This window comes from Phaethon aethereus (assembly GCF_964289735.1).
Source record: "Phaethon aethereus genome assembly, chromosome: 12".
Taxonomy (NCBI): Eukaryota; Metazoa; Chordata; class Aves; order Phaethontiformes; family Phaethontidae; genus Phaethon; species Phaethon aethereus.
In genome coordinates this window covers 18,985,195-19,000,118 of record NC_138588.1, presented here as the reverse complement: position 1 = coordinate 19,000,118, position 14,924 = coordinate 18,985,195, and the positions used below count along the sequence as shown (strand labels likewise).

General features: G+C 35.8%; 1 protein-coding gene across 1 annotated transcript in view; it reads left to right on the top strand.

Annotated features, from left to right (window-relative positions):
* Positions 1–14,924, top strand: part of VPS13C (vacuolar protein sorting 13 homolog C) — a gene marked incomplete at both ends in the record, with an annotated part of 92,249 nt that overhangs the window by 12,535 nt on the left and 64,790 nt on the right. Inside the window, 13 exons of the mRNA XM_082005262.1 lie at positions 1,908–2,017; positions 2,876–2,935; positions 3,462–3,521; positions 4,233–4,313; positions 6,832–6,889; positions 7,220–7,347; positions 8,102–8,208; positions 8,867–9,038; positions 9,489–9,551; positions 10,765–10,900; positions 11,499–11,593; positions 13,395–13,537; positions 14,589–14,781. Of these exons, the coding sequence (XP_081861388.1) occupies positions 1,908–2,017; positions 2,876–2,935; positions 3,462–3,521; positions 4,233–4,313; positions 6,832–6,889; positions 7,220–7,347; positions 8,102–8,208; positions 8,867–9,038; positions 9,489–9,551; positions 10,765–10,900; positions 11,499–11,593; positions 13,395–13,537; positions 14,589–14,781 (1,406 nt within the window). The remainder of the gene's footprint in view (positions 1–1,907; positions 2,018–2,875; positions 2,936–3,461; positions 3,522–4,232; positions 4,314–6,831; positions 6,890–7,219; positions 7,348–8,101; positions 8,209–8,866; positions 9,039–9,488; positions 9,552–10,764; positions 10,901–11,498; positions 11,594–13,394; positions 13,538–14,588; positions 14,782–14,924) is intronic.

Here is a 14,924-nt window from a genome sequence, read left to right as displayed (position 1 = left end):
GCTTGGGTGCCTGTTTCTTCAACTTGAGCTATCTGTAGCATTTCAAACAAAAATGTACATGTTAGGCTGGTTAGTGGCACTTCACTGTGACTGTTGGAAAAACTGCATGTGGAAGAGATCTGTTAGTCTAATTTTTGCAATATTCCAGTAACAGCTATGTAAAGTAAATGTGATACTAATGGTATACCAGTAAACAGTCTTTTTCAGCACCTTTTAGCTTCTGTTCTAAATAACTAGCATAGTGTTATGACTGATATTTTGGCAGTAATGAAATAGAAGTTTTTCGCTAAAAGGATACGTGCAGATCTTAAGTATTAGCACGTGACCAAGAATGGATTGTCATATCCCATGTGGTTGTACTGTTACATATTTGAACTTGGAGGAAGCTGCAACATAGACTTGTAACTGGAGTAAAAACTTTGTGGGGACCATGCTTTGTAATGTATCAAAGTTTTATTGCTGCTGGTAGCTGCATCTGGCTGGAAAAATGTTAATAGGTTGCTTGCTTGCACTTGAAGGTCATGAAGCTTCGATAAGCACTTCTGCCTTTTTTTCTTTCAGTATTGTTTTGGTTTCTGTTAATAGGGAGTGGGAGTTGTGAAGAAATCATTAATAGGAGGAAATGTGAGTTGTATGTAAAAGTGATAGAATATTTTTGTTTATTCTGAGTTCCTGACTGATTTGTTTGCTTGAGATCAAATGCTTTCTTGTCTAAATTAGTGCTACATCACATTCAATAGAGAACTCTTAATTTTTAAAGGAATCTCCTGAACTTCTCTTAGAGCTTAAAAAAAAAAAATTATCCTAATTTTTATAGCAAGTGGTGGTGTTCAGTGTGCATTGCATATTTAAAGAGTTACAAACACTTAAAGTAAGCTGAGAGGTCAAACTTGGAATGCAACCCTACGCTTAGTCAAAACCTCTAGTCCTGATTTCTCTCTACTTGGATAGCCATGAGCGTTTCTTCAGCTTGAGCCACCTGTAGCATTTCCAACAAAAATGTACGAGCTTGGTAGTCTAATCAGTGGCATTTCACTGGGATAGCCTCTTTCGTAAGGTGGATGCTGAAAAAGACAAGTAAGCCTGTAAAGATAGCTAGAGAACAAGCAGCTCATCTAGCCATATTTTAGGTAAAATGTTAAGGCGCTTAGCCTGAGATAATATTTTTAGAGAATATTTAATTTCAAAAGGAAATTAAATAATGGGGGACTGTAAATATCCCCCCCGCCTCGGCATGTGTACATTTGTCTTGGGAGGAATACTGAACTTCTGTGGGTATGCAACTTCTTGTACTTCTGCTGAACAAGATAGGGTAGAAGTATTGCTACGTGGAATAGCAAAGTCTGATACGGACCTAGCCTAAATGGTCACAGTGCAAGTCCCATATGGAAGAAATTGAGTATTTCAGAGTAACTGTTTTCACTTATGCTATGCCATCTTTTTGAGTTTCTCAGACAGTGTTGTATGAAAGGCTTGTTGTGCAAGTATCATCTTTACGTGGTTATTCAATGGTATTTTGTGCTAAATTACAGTCTTACCTATTTGCTTGTTGAAGCCCTTAGTTAATTGCTGAGGGATTCTTAAGAGAGAACCTTTTACCTTGGAAGGAGTGGGGAGAAGTATATTAAACAAGAACTTGCTGTAAGCTAAACTGTTTTGACTGAAACTTACAACCATAAGAAAATTTATGTCTATTGTGTGCACATAGCTAACATCACATCTTCAGAATATGGATTTACGGAAAAGGAAAAAAATGCAAATATATAGTCTAAATAAGTGAAAATTTAAATGTTAAGTATTCATGTTAGAGTAAACATTAAATTTACATTAGTATAGCTGTTGGTGTGGTTAAACTCAAGATGCAACTACTACACTGAATCCTGACTTTTTTTTAATTATTGTTTTAGACAAACCAAAGGAGGAGAAGAAAGATACTTTCTTAGAAAAGCTTGCAACTCAAGTTATAAAAAATGTGCAAGTCAAAATCACAGGCATTCATGTTAAATACGAAGATGATGTAAGTATCTGGAACATATTCTCTTAATTTTAAATTGGATTCCAGTGCAGTCATGATTGTCTAGTCCATAGAGAGAAACTCTTATCTGCCACTTTGAAAAAGTTGCTGTGGTTTGTTCTGCACCTTTCAAATAAAGTACCCCAGATATGACTGAAAGCCGGAAATATTTTGGATATGTGAAATAGGTATTCTCTCTTTTGCCTTTTCCAGTGGTGCCTTGCTCACTACATGTGGATGGTGGCTGTTTGTCATATGTTAGTGTGTACAGTTGATGTACAGAGTTTTTCAGTTTCCTGAAAAAGTCCAGAATGGTAGAAACTGGTGGGGTTACAGATGAGTTGTAAAGCAATAGTTGTAAACACTTAATTGATAAATGAGAGTGTTTATATGAGCCAAACTGGTATTCTAGCCTGCTTGCAGCTTCCTTTAGGAAAATGATAAAGCAGTTTGTGATGACGTTACTGAATTTAAAAGAAAAGCATTGGTTATAGAGTATTTCTCAAACTTATTTTGGGACTATTTTCAGAGAAACTAAATTTAAAAAGGTGGGAGAAATGGAAGTCATAAAATAATACAGCTGACTGAGATGTGGTACTCTGTAGTTCTTAGTTCTCTCCTGTATGAAGATTTTGGAAGCCAAAAGGAAATTTTCAGCTTGCATTGAAGTCCTAAGTCTTTACACCTACAGCCATATTAGTTTTAGCCCAACTTAGGGTGTTCGAAGAATGCTTCAGCTAGAATAATTAAGCAAAGGAAGAGCCTCAAAGCAGCTCAGGATTTCAGTCAACTTTAATTAAATGATACGTCTCTGTTTGCAGCAAGAGAAATAAATAGCTGTTATTTTTCTATGTTTTGTAGATCACAGATCCACAGTGTCCGATTTCCTTGGGAATGACATTGGGCGAGCTTAGTTTACTGGTAATGTGTGTGTGCATGCATGTTTTTGATTTACTTGTCTTTGGAGTAGCAGAAAGGAAAAGTAACGTATTAAGACAATATAATGGAGGTATGCATGCAATTGGAAGTAAGACAATCTTTTATTCGCACAAATAGGACTTGAAGATTGTGCAAGCAGAAGGGAAGACAATTGAGGAACATCACACTTTGAGACTAGTGATTTGTTCTTATGATCCACATGATCTTCAAAACTGAGTATGGTTACTTTCATAGGGCACGTTATTCCAGGCCTAATAAATAAATTAGGGCAAACATTACATCATGCTGATAAAGAATGTGGTATTTTGCCAGGCCTTTTGAGAAATGGGGCAAAAAATTTCAGTGAACCCCTGTTTTCCTTAAATGTTAAGGATTTTATGGGTAGGGTAATGGCTTCTGTAATCAAGTAGCACCAAAATGATGCATTCTGTGCTTGAAAGTATAGGATAAGACCGCAAATATATCAACTAAGATGCACAGAATGACTTTTTTCGCTTTGAACTTTTAGACAACAAATGAGAACTGGACACCTTCTGTTCTGAATGAAGCTGCAAAAATAATATACAAGGTAATGTGGGTTGTTGTGTTTTGTTTGTTGTTTTTTTTTCTCCCCCCCCACGCAAGCGAATAGAGCAACTGATCTTGGAGAGAAGTAATCTGGGGTTCTAAATAAAAATTGGAAAAATAGTTTGCTTTGCAAATTCTCCTGTTTTCCTTAATTTTGCTGTGTGCTTAAACAGAAGTAGAGCACAAACATAGCTTTGAACTTCATGGTTTAAATAACTTCCCTTGAAGGCAAACACTGATCCCCTCGTTAAACGCATTATACAGCAAGTCTGCATGGTAACTATGATTTCACATAGGTTATCAAATTGCCATTTCCCACTCTAGTTTGTGTGCCTAATGTAACTGGGTTTCTGATAGCTAAGCAGAGTATGCAAAGATCTAAGAAATTATAGGAATGATATAAGAAGTGTTTAATAGTTCTGTCTTCTTTATTAAGCCAAATGTTGGGTTTGTGCACTCTTGCCCCTGCAATCCAGAGTCTTATTTAATGGATGTGCATGGACTTGTGTACTTTAAGAACTTGCTTTTCAGCAATTCAATTTTCACTTCAAAAATAGTATTATAAGATTAAATCCATCTCAGTGCTGATGGTGGATTTGCTGTCTAGTCTGCTGTCATTTGTTTTCCGTCTTTGCAAATGGAAAGCGAAGTTCATAGAATGGGTTGAATACTGAGAATGGAATCTGTTGAATGTTTTTTTTCCCCTCTGCAGCTTTTGTGCCTGGACAGCCTCAGTGCTTATTGGAATGTGCACAGCAAAATGTATTATCATGGCTCCCGTGAACAAATACTGGTAACATAGAAGAAACTGCATTAACCAGTACTATATTCTCTAGCTGTTGTAGTATTCAAAACTACACCATACGAATTTCTACCCCACTCCTCACACATATGGTCAACTGTATTCTGATACCAGAGTCGTATCTTAATCCATTGCGCCATGGATAGCTAATACTTTTTTGTGAAATGTGTATATTATCAACCCCTACAGGTTTTAGAAACTGTGTCTGTAAAATCATGTTCTGTTGGCATATCCATCTTGACTTCGTACTGTTTACTAAATATCTGGGCTATATGAGTTATTACATAGCTACTGTAATGAAAAAGGCAATATTGAGATAGTAAATGATCATAGAATTAATAAAAAATCAGAATATTAGGTCTTTATCAGAACAGGAATTTATATCACATGTTATCCAGATTACCTAAGCTGCATCGTTGAAATTAACCAATAGAGTGAAGCCAGATAGAAGAACAAGATGTTAAAACAAAAATTTTTTTGTTTTGTTTTTTAATAAACCAAAACTTAGGTAGGTAGGTATCATTGTCAGGCCTAAAGAAAGAAACAGAAAATTGCAGAGGGCATAATGTAGTAGTTCTTCAAGACAGCAACCCTTATTCTGGGAAATAGCTTTGGCAAAATTTTGAAGAGCTGTAGTAGAATAAGTTATGTGGATGGGTGAATGAGTATGCTGTGCCTGACAGACAGAAGATGGTCACAGCTTTAAATGTGGAATGTGCAGTAGGACTGAATAATGATGAACTTTGAGAATGAGGTTGGGTAGAACATAATTAACATAGACTGTATGGAAAAGATGGTACTGGAAATGCTTTTTTCCAACTTGATGAAGCTACTTCAGGTGGTGTAGAGACTAGAGAAATAGATGATGTGTTCCAGTGCAGATGAGAGACAGCATGAGGGCAGTGAGGGTGTATCAAGACAGAATGAGAGGCAGATATCTTAAAATGGTAATTACAGGTAAAGAATAGAATCAGATTGGGGCGGGGGGCTTCTGGGAGGCTATGTCTATTTTTTTTTTTTTCTGATTCATTCATGTTTTGAGTTGCTGCTGGCTAGATGGGTAGTGGAATACTGCAACTTGTAATACTGTATGAAGTACTTGTTTTGCTTTCATTTCATTGCTGTTATCTTCCAACTTACTTTCCCGGAAGAGGAACTGAGAACTTTGGCAGTATGAATAGGGGAGTGTTACAGACATGAATTGTGGCTGAGGGCACACATCCTCTTTCGTGGCACTTCGGGACATGGTTTAGTGGGCATGGTGGTATTGGGTTGATGGTTGGACTTGGTGATCTTGAAGGTCTTTTCCAACCTTAGTGATTCTGTGATTATATGTATTAAATGCCTGAATACCTTTTATATGTAATTTTTAGTGTAGCTTGTTTCCTGGAAAGCTAGATCTTTCAGCTGTTTTGGTCTTAATTTTAAGCATTGTCAGGAAATAAGATATATCATCGTAGCTAATTGGTCTATGTTGTAGTAAGAATAAGCTGTGTAATCTGTAGCAATCTGTTACTTCCGTACAACAGTCTTCATATTTAAATAACAGGAGTATAGGGCTGGTTGTGAGATTAGCTGTTTTATACTTAATCTCATTTAAATTTGGCTTTTATTAATATAGATCAGCAGTTAGGAAACGGGTTGAAATACAAATATTCCCAATGAGAAAGTGTACCTTTTATAAAATACAAATCACTTCTTAAATAAAGAACTGGGAAAAGGATTAGATTGAAGAAATTTGTAGTTACAAAATATTTTCCTTGTAAAAACAATACTTAATATTGATAGTCTTTGTGAAATATAATGGGAACAAACAGTTCATCTGCCTTCATGTAATAGCTAATACGTACATCTTCCTAAAAGCAGGCCTCCTGCTTTAACTGATTGTGCCATTGCAATCCTGAAACTACATAAAATGTTTGGACATGACTGTAGCATTCTTGATAAATTGCCAAAGAATTATAGCATCAGACAGACCTAATTTTGAATTAAGACTCGGTTCTAGCATGATATTTCTCAGGCCTGTTAGGTTGTTCTGTTGTTTTCCTGACTTCTTTCTGTCTTTACTTCCTCTTGCACCTGCAGAATACCAGAAGGCTAAAGTGGCCTCCTTATGTGCTAAAAATGAGGAAGGGTAGAATGTGAATAGACTTCTGGTACCTTCAAGGAATTTAAAAACAAATGCTTGATCTATTATGCTACATGTTTGAGTTTACGCGAGATATGTTTTTGAATGGATACACATTAGTCGTTGTTGCAAGATTTAAACAGAAGTTGAATAAAAACTGTGCTAATCTTCCACTTGATATGAGAAACTTGGAATTCTTTTAATCTGGTGTATTCAAACCCTTCACTCTTAAGTGCTTGTGCTACATTAGCTTTCCCATTTACAGGGAGGAGGTCCTTGCAAAATACAAGTGAACTTTAAGTTGGTGTACTCAAAGCTTAGAGAACTGTAAACAAGCAACACTCTTCATCAATTGCTAGACAGTATCATATTCCTTTACAGGACCAACTGAAAAGAGGAATTCCATGTAGTGGTAACCAGCCTCAAGACTACCAGTATAGTAAGTAAGCTAGGAATGAGTGAATATAAACTATTCTGAGCATGGTAGTATACAACAGCCTGACCTGATCCTGCAGGCAAGGCATGCCCATACTAACTGTATTTTACAAAAACCTAAAATAGAACACATGAGAGCTTGTATGCTTTTTTGACTACTGCTGGGCTATCTTTATTTTTGGTAAGAATTGCATCCTGATTCTGTGGGTCTTGAGCATACCCATTATCAGTACAAAGTGGCTGATGTATCAGGTGGTGGAAAGAAGTAGTTTAAGATTGCTTCCCATACTTTAATTGTAAACGTAAAATTAATCTCAGTTTTTTAATCTTTAAGTTTTTAGACCAATATCAGCCTCTGCAAGACTGTATATCAACCCTTACGCAGAAGTAGAACTAAAAACTCCCAAGCTTGATTGTAATGTAGAAGTACAGAGAATTGTCATTGAATTAACTAAGCCACAGGTAAGTTGGCTTAGTATCCGTTATCACTTATTTCAGTTTGTGATGAACTGTAGGAATTTTTTTTGTTGAAAAACATTGTTCTTTGGGAATTTTCTGCATATATGCAAGTAGACTGTCTAAACTGTTTAGCCGTAACTGTGGAAAAAGTGTAGGATCATTTTCCCTTTGTGTAACAAGCACTTCCTGGTGCTAGATCCTGACACTCTGACCCTGTTATCTACAGACCCTCTGGGGACCGTCTGATTTATATTCATCCCTTCCAGTAGCATTCCTTTGATGTCAGAGTGTAATCTGAGTTCAGAACAGTACCAATAAGGTTAACTAATGCAAGGGCAGTTCTAAAGTTGGGGAAACTGTGTATTGACAAATTAAGAGAATATAGTTGGTTTGAGAAGGCCTGAGACTTTGTGCTGAGCAGGCTAACAGAAATACAAATTGGTTTTGTTTTGCAAGGAAACCAGAAGTTTATATGGTGGTGTCCTTTGAGAGCAATGGACATAGTTGGTCCACTTTTATGGACTAATGAAAATGCATAGATTTAACATTTAAAATTATTAAATTTAATATACATTAAATGCAAATATTTTAAATATAATTTATTAAATTTAAAGTAAATATTTAAAATATAATTTAATATCCGTTAAATTTCTGTATAGTTTGGGGAATACTGAAGACCATGGTATACATGTACTCTTAAGTACCATGTGCAACAAAATCTGAACGTCTGCTAAGAAACTTGGTTTTCTGTGTTTAGTACCTCAGCATGATAGAACTTCTGGAGTCCATAGACTACATGGTTCGCAATGCACCCTACAGAAGATTTAGGCCAAATGTATCTCTTCATGAAAATGCCAGACAATGGTAAGCTGTGTACGTTCATGCATTCTTTGGGAGATGCTGGAGTCCTCTCCAGTCTCTTCATTCTCGTTTGTGGTTAAATGTAGTTTTAAAACTAGATCACATATATCATTATGATTTTTGCAGAGCTTTGCTTAGTCAAGTAGAAAAGGCTGGCAGAAGAGAACATGTGAAAGAACCAAGTGATGAAAATCTGACTTGCAAAAATCTCTGAATAAAATGCTGATGTCCTTTCTAGAGCTTAGAATATCGTTTTAGAAAGACTAGAGAAAAAATTTAGCAACTATATTAAAAGGGAAACATGTATGTCAACTGAAATTTTTAACATTTTGAGCTGATAAACATTTTTGTGGATTTTTTCCAAATCTAATGCGCTGATTATCGAAGTGCTGAAGTGCACTTAGTGCTTTTACAGCCCAAATTAGCAAATGTACATAAGTCAATAGAGAATGCAGATTTATAGTTCTTCAGGCATTAAATATAAGCCCTCAGTCCATTTTTCAAAAGTCATCTTGAAACCATTAAAAATTTTGTAAACCAAGTTACTCGGATAAGAAGTGGTAAACGTAATGTTTGCATATTAAGAAACTATCTCTGTAACTTCTAAGTTGTAATGCACAAGTGGAATGGGAAGTTGCTCACAAGTGTGGAACTATTGTAGGTGGAAATATGCAGGTAACAGTGTTCTTGAAGTTCACATCAAAAGACATACTCGAATGTGGTCATGGAGTAACATAAAACAACATAGGCAGCTTCTGAAGAGTTACAAAAATATGTACAAGAATAAGCTTACACAGAGTAAACTGTCAGAAGAAACACAGAAGCAAATTCAGGTATGTTTTTTTTCTCTTCGTAAAAAGTATGTTTCGGTCTCTTTATTAAATAATTCTTTAAATATACATGAAAGTAATCAAGGTTGGTGGTTTTACAAGAGCACAAAACTTTTGTGGAAGTACCATCTTAATCTGAGGTTCAGTGTAACCTGTTGTGGAAAGACAGAAAATGCTAATGAAGTGCCATTTAAATAAACCCTTTTTGGTTGCAGATTAATGAACTTGGATGCATTTAATGAAGTGCAAGACAAATCTATTAAAAAAAATTAGACTGCCTAACATGAGGTTTCATCTTTTAATGAACTTCAGCCGGGGGCATACCTTTGAAAGAAAGGAGTGGGTCTAGAAAGAAATTGGAGTGTAAATAAAAAGGAACTGGTAGAGAATTTGTAGTGGTGAGCCTTTCCTAAATGTGTTTGAGGCAAATGATCTCATCATACATTTTCACAGGACCTAGAAAGAAAGCTTGATGTCTTCAATATAATCTTAGCAAGACAACAAGCACAAGTTGAGGTAAGAAGTAATTTTTGTTCAATAATATCGTAACATTTCAAATAAGATGGTTTTGTCATGATAGTATCTTGAAAAAAGTTGTGCTGATGAGTATGATAGGATAGGGAGGTGGGAAGGCAAGTTTCCTATCCTTCCCAGACAAGAAGAAATCAATTTCCAAACTGGAAACCTGTTCCAAAAACCCACTGGTGTGTGTGCCCAATGTTACTGCTACCCACTTTGTACCATTCAGGCAATTGTCTAAAGGTGATGATTTAATAATTCTTTTCTTCCTTTGACTTCTGTTATTTCAAGACTGGTTCTGCAGCTGTTCAAGATCAAACATGTACATCTATTCTCATCCTACCTACACCTTTAGATACCCTCAAAAAGAGGGGACAGCCAATCTAATTAAAAGACAACTCTGAGAAAATTGTTAAAAGGTAGATGAAGTCTGTAGCTGTATTTTACTTTGTGAACTTGTGAACTTTGAAATAATTTGTGATGCTTAAGAAGGAGTTGCATATTACATTATGAAAATTTTGTATCTGCAGTTAAGATCAAAAACACCTAGAACACATAGGGCAAGCTCAGAATAATTGTCTTGTGAGAAGCATGCTAGTGGTAGCTATTTTCCTAACATGAAAATTAACCTCTGTGGTTGCATCATATAATTACTGTTCACGCCAATGTAGCCTCAGTGTTTGTCTATGCATCCAGAATATATGTAAAACAAAGATGAAAAAATAACAGTGATGTTTCTTATTTTTGAGATATTTGTGGTCAGACCTTGATTTTTAAAATGCAGTGTGAAAGCCTGACTACAAATTAAGTATTAAATACATGTAAAGGTACAGGGTCAGTCTTCAGGTTTGTTACTACTAGATTTAAGGGATGTAACTGCTTTTTGTATCCTCTTAAATACTGTCTTTTCATGTGGTTCCTGCCTTTTTGTAATCTACACGCTGGTGAAATCTGTAGGAAAAAAGATGACCAAAGTAAAAGTAATAGATGCTTGTTTCCACACCCCCTGCCCCCTCATCCACCCCTCATCTTCTTTTTGCTCCTGTCTGGTGAGTCAAAGTGCTCTTAATCCCTTGTGGGGTGGTGTTGCTGTCCATCGGTTAAATGTCTGTTCAACATGCATACATACATGTGTTATTTACAGGAAAAAAACCCCAACCAAACACCATAGTAATTCTTTTAATAATGTATTTTAATGTCTGGTTTGTAGACAATAAGATCAGGAAGAAAACTACTGAAGAAGAAAACCACTGAAGTAGAAAAAAAAAGTGGAGGATGGTTTGGTGGTTTCTGGAGTAAAAGAGAGTCTAGGAAAAAGGAAGATGAAGAATCACCTGTTCCTGAAAGTAGGTGTAGACTGTAGGCTGTAATGCACTAACTTCTATAGAGACTTGAAGTTTTTTATATCCATTAAGAAGAAATTTACAGTATGTTGTGTGTCTGACTATGCAGGAGGAGAGAGTATGGCATAAACAGTGCAACACATTATTGATCCCTTTTATAGTATTACTTACTGTTAATGAATATTCAGCTGGTAAATAAAGCATACTCCTGAAATGGCCTTAAGCATTTCAGAACCTTGGCAAGGAGAGGAGTATCGAGCTTATAGCTGTAGTGTAATAGGCAATGATTGGAATACTATGTTCTGGTGATTTGCTGTCTGGACCAGAGGTTTGTTCTAATAGTACTCCTCCACGTGATTTTCATCATTGGGAATTATGGGTACTCTTGTAATGTAAATTATATTGATTTCTACGCTACGTATGTAACGCCATATACAAAGACTGATGCTGTGTAAATTATTTTACAATATGGAACTTAGTGCAATATGAAGTATCAAAGGAATGTGTCAGTAGAACTTAAGTACAGTAGAAAACAAATGGGAGGAAAAATGCTTATCATTACTAACTAAAGTGTAGGTTTTTCTGGGTTTTTGGTTTTTAGCTATTGATGAACTAATGACACCAGAAGAGAAAGCTAAGCTTTTTACTGCTATTGGATATAGTGACAGCTCCCATCACCTTTCCTTACCAAATCAGGTAAGCAACTTCTTAAGGGGATGGCTTAAAAAAAAAAAAAAATTACAAAAAACCAACCAAACAAAAAAAACCTTTTCTGATGCATGTTAGCCTTAAGATAAGCACTAGAATGTGTGTCCGTGCAAGCCAAATCTATGTTGAATGTACAAACAAGATAAAAAAAAAAAAAATTCAGAAAACACAAAGAATGACTAGTGTTTTCTTTGGTGGTGTTCTGCCTTGTGCACAAGTCTAATCTGGAGTTATTTAGAAGTAACAGAAACTGGACAATAGATAACTATTTGCAACTTGGAAGAGAATTAAAAAAGCTAACTGTAAATCAAAAAAGATTCCATGTTAGCTTTTTCATTGCATCTAGTTCTTGCTATCTGTTGTGGTGACAACTATGTTAGTCTGTATAGTCTTTTTGTTTTGTTTTTCTTTTTTAAAAAAAAATCAAAGTCATTTTGGTTCTGATGATTGAATAGTTCTTGTTTATATAAAGATGAACATTAGCATGTGATTATTTCCTGTTTGACCCAATGTTTATAACTTTCAGGGATGCTTTTGTTAGAAGGATCATGTTACGTTTCTAGGAAAATGTTTGTAATGATTAATAGGAGATTTCAGTTGTAGTACTTCTTTTTCTGCTACACAAAGGAAAGCATAAAATTAAACATTTTTGTGACAGATTTTTTTGGCTTGTTCAGCAAAGGAATAAAAGATAAAACTTTACAGGTATAGTATTCTTGAAAGCTAGAAAGTAGACAACTAAGAAAATGGGAAATAGTAAGGTTTCTCTTAGTATACTTTCTGTGAGTGCTATTACATGGTTGTTTTAAATTCAACAGGACTGGTTGTTCTGCTTTACATTGCTCATCACTTACTGAAGCATTTTTTACATTAAGACTATTTCCTTCAAGGCGGATGTTGTCTCTTCTAACAGGCCTCCCCACTGCCCCACCCAACACCGACTTTCCACTCTGGTATATTTTTGCTAAATTTAATTTTTATAAGCTTACATATGCCTCACACAAGGAGGTTCAGAATTGTTTGAGCAGCAACATGGAGGCCTGTGCACTATTGTATGAACTTGTGTTCTTGTCAAATTGAAAAGAGCAGAGCTGCAGCAACAAAGAAGAGCCCAAACAGTGCCCCATACTGGTGCCTTTTTTTTTTTTTTACTTTCTGCTTCATGCTTTCCTTGCTTACCTGTGTAGAAAAACTTCCATTTTTAATTTGCACAAATTAAGTGTAAAGGTGCTTTCATCTCTCCCTGTATCCTGAAGAAAGGTGCAGGTTTTAAATTCAGTTAGGAAGTATTATTTGATTCTTAAGTTGCTGATTGACAGTGATAAAATGGTACATGTGTCAGGCAGCCAAAACCCTTTCTTGATAAGATCGAGAGATAACATTCAGCAGCAAGAACAACAAAGGCATATATGGAATGTCTTCTAAACTATAGTTATGTGATGGGATTATGATGATTTTGTTTGTTGATCTTGCCAGCTATCTACTGAGTATAGTTTAGCTACACTTGCTTTCACAATTCAAAAAAACCTTCTCTGAATCCTGAAGAGAGATACAGACTGTCTGCTCTGCATTTGTTGAAATATACTATTTTATGTTCAAGAAATGACTGATAAGGGTTGAAAGAAAGGAAAGACTGTATTTCGCTTCCTACATAGGTATATGTTTCTTACCTTAGCCAACTGGAAGAGCTTTAAATACCACATTTCATTAGATTTGTTGAAATTGTGAGGTCTGAAAAATTATTCATATTAAAATGACTAATTCCAATTTTCTCTGTCCTTCTTGCTAGTATGTGGCCCATGTTGTGACGCTGAAGCTGTTAAGCACTTCTCTTACAATTAAAGAAGACAAGAACGTGGCAGAAACTCTCAAAGTACAAATAATTGATCTGAGTACCAAAATATCACAGCGCCCGGGAGCACAAGCCATAAAGTAATTGGATTGGCATTTTCCTTTTGTAGAAACATCTTTTTCCCCTCCCCCATCCCAACCTTCTACATTTTTTCTTGTATAGTGCATTATGCTGTATATTGACTTTTCAATTTATGGGCATCCTGCAATTGCACTCTGACAAATTATGGTCATGTAATTTGGTGAATAACATAGACTGGAGTGAAGAAAGGAATAAGATCACTAGCTCAGCTGCTGACTCTTGAAATATTTTTGCTAAAACCATTTTGGGGTTTGTAAAAGGTGCAGCCTGAATGCTGCACAAAAATAAAAAGATCTTTGGGAATATTTTACATAAATGCGTGCCATATAATTTAGTTGGCAAGACCGAAGCAGTAGTTTTGTCAAATAGTTTTGACAAAACAGATAGTTTTGTCAATTTTAAGTTTCTGGAAAGATGTAATTAGGCTTTCTCAGTGGAGCCAGGCATGTGACACTGATGTCCAAACTGTGCTGCTTCTCGAAGTCAGGGATTCCAGTGGTGGAGACCCAGGACCCGAAAATCAGTTTCGTGTCTAATAGGTACTTCTGAGGATGAATGACGTTTGTGTGGTTTGATGGTGTTCCCATGGCTTGCTTTCAGAGGTATTTTTCTGCTGACTCAACACTATCGTCAGGGAAGCTGTCAGTAAAGAATACCCATTTGCACCAACACAAATCTGTAACTGATTTGAAATCAATATGTAATAGGTAACATTCCTATTCTTTTTCAACTGTAGTATAAATATTCTGCCTTTCTTTTCTCTTGCAACTGATTCTCTTAATAAACATGAGCTGCAAGTTATATTCAGTCCATCTTGCAGATAACAGAAGGTAAAAAGGAAATACCACCCTTGTATTGCTGTGAACAACTTGCCTCCTGTTTATTTTTCCAATTTATTGATGTAACAATTTCCTAACCACATGGTATGTTAGTCCTGTGAGGCTAATCATGTTTGACTTTATCAAAGGCTTTCTTACCTTGCTTGTCTTGCCAAGATGGAACTGTGTTCTGTATTCTAATTAAGTGTATTTAACTATTCATCCTCTTTAGGGTTGAAGCGAAGCTTGAAAACTGGTATGTTACAGGCCTGAGACAACAAAACATTATACCATCTCTTGTGGCTTCCATAGGGGATAGCAAGTCTTCTCTACTTAAGATAGAGTTTAATGTTAACCCAGAGGATAGTACTGCTGACCAGAGTCTTACTATTGAATCACAGCCTGTGGAAATAAAATATGATGCAGTGAGTAGTAACCAAAACTCTTACCTCTCTTTCTGATTCTTCTTTCTCTGCCGTTACTCTCTGCTCTGTCAAGATCTAGTTCTGAGTTTTTACTGAGTGACTTCTGTATATTCATAATTCTTGTTTGTCTTTTTTTTTCCCTA